Here is a 1,693-nt window from a genome sequence, read left to right as displayed (position 1 = left end):
AAGGGTGGGAGGAGGGGGAAGGAAATGCGAGGCTGGGAGGAGGCAGAAACTTGTTTTTTTCCCTTTTCTCAATAAAAAATAAAAATAAAATAAAATAAATTTTGAATAGACTCAAATGGATTTTTTTCCATCTAAGTCTCTTTTTTATAATTTGTGGTTATCTTTATTTTTGTATCCTTTGCAGGGTTCCTGTACCTCAGCGACATTCTTCTGCACAAGCTAAGAGAAGCAAACACTACGTACCCTTATGCCGTATGTTGCTGTTTTTGTTATTATTCCTTTTAAAAGTTATGGAACTCAGTTGCATACTCTTTAGTATTTGATTTTACTAGCAAAAGATGAAGTGTTTCATATTAGTTTAAGTCATCTTGTAAAGTACTGTTTGGTACTGCCATCATGTCTGCCAGACTCCGGGAACAAGAATCCAAGCATGGAGATAAAATGCTTATAAGCTATCAGTAGATAATTAACAGAAATTACTTGTAGCACATTAAGGTAATGATAGTTGACATTTAATTGTGTATTTTATAATACCTAGACAAGATTGCAAATGGCTACAAATACAAATGCTAAGTTTATGAGATGATAGATCTTCCAGTTACCCTGGTCTCATAATTACATATTGTATACATATATTTAAGCATTTCATTGAACCCCATAAATGTGTATGATTGTATGTTAATCCATTTTTCTTAAATTTATCTTATCTGAACAGCTACCATGTATTAAAATGGTAAGAGGAATAGATTAACCCCAGACACAATGCAGATAACACTGACAAGCAGAAAGGAAGGTTAAGCTCGATACCTTCAGGAAGGAGGACAAGTATGTGTGCAAGGGAAGTGGTCACAATCTCATCAGAGAGTCTTATGACCATGGCCGTGTGATAAGTTTGTGCTTGTGATCCTATATGCTGCTAATAGTGAAGCGATTGTCCAACTAAAAGAAATATGTATACATCTATATACCTAGCATGTTTTAAACTCATCTTACGAGTGATGTTCCAAGAATCAGCAACACTTCAAAGAAAAAAAATGTGTTCAAAAAGGCAGTTGAGCAATGAGTATATATAGTATTATTCATCTTGCTAGAAAAATACAGATGTCACGTTATTTGATTACTAGCCAACAATATTTTCTGAATATCTGTTATAAACTACAGTTCTAGAAAAGCTCACAAAATATGTTCCTTGTTAAGAAAAGAAACTGTCTCCCATTTAGCACATGTAGGAGCATGCACCCTTCTGTCCATTTGGAGGTGCTCTTGTACACACACTGAAAAGGTAACCGGCGTCACTTCAAAACAAAAGCAGTTTTTCTCTACCTTAAGAGTGACTTTCATCGGCATTTTTGTCTTGATGTTCCCTTTTAATTCTGTCCTGCTATCCAATAGCACTACTAGGAAAAGATCGTTTGTATCAATAAATGGGCTAATGATTATCTGAGTAAAAGTAACCAGAAGAAAATAGTTATAAGTTGTTCCTTTAGTAACAGCAAACAAGTTTTTTTAGTTAACATGGCAGTTTAGGTTAAGTAGGCTTGATTTAAATTGACAGTCAGAATAGGTAAATTTAAGTAAGTCTTTTGTTTGTTTGTTTTCTTGTTTGTTTTGGTTTTATTTTACCATGTAGGGTACTTTCAAGGGAGGAGAGGTCAAATGCAGTGTTCTAAGCAAGTCCTCTTTTTTTTTTTTT

General features: G+C 34.1%; 1 protein-coding gene across 2 annotated transcripts in view; it reads left to right on the top strand.

Annotated features, from left to right (window-relative positions):
• Radx (RPA1 related single stranded DNA binding protein, X-linked) overlaps nucleotides 1-1,693 on the top strand; it is a 74,576-nt gene that overhangs the window by 49,444 nt on the left and 23,439 nt on the right. The window contains exon 11 of one of the 2 annotated variants that reach the window (XM_005367368.1): nucleotides 185-239. In XM_005367368.1, the coding sequence (XP_005367425.1) occupies nucleotides 185-239 (55 nt within the window). Of the gene's footprint in view, nucleotides 1-184; nucleotides 253-1,693 lie in introns of both variants that reach the window. The other variant, XM_013353841.1, reaches the window with a different exon arrangement.

Source organism: Microtus ochrogaster, unplaced genomic scaffold, assembly GCF_000317375.1.
Source record: "Microtus ochrogaster isolate Prairie Vole_2 unplaced genomic scaffold, MicOch1.0 UNK17, whole genome shotgun sequence".
NCBI classification, from domain to species: Eukaryota; Metazoa; Chordata; class Mammalia; order Rodentia; family Cricetidae; genus Microtus; species Microtus ochrogaster.
This window is presented reverse-complemented; position numbering and strand designations above follow the sequence as displayed.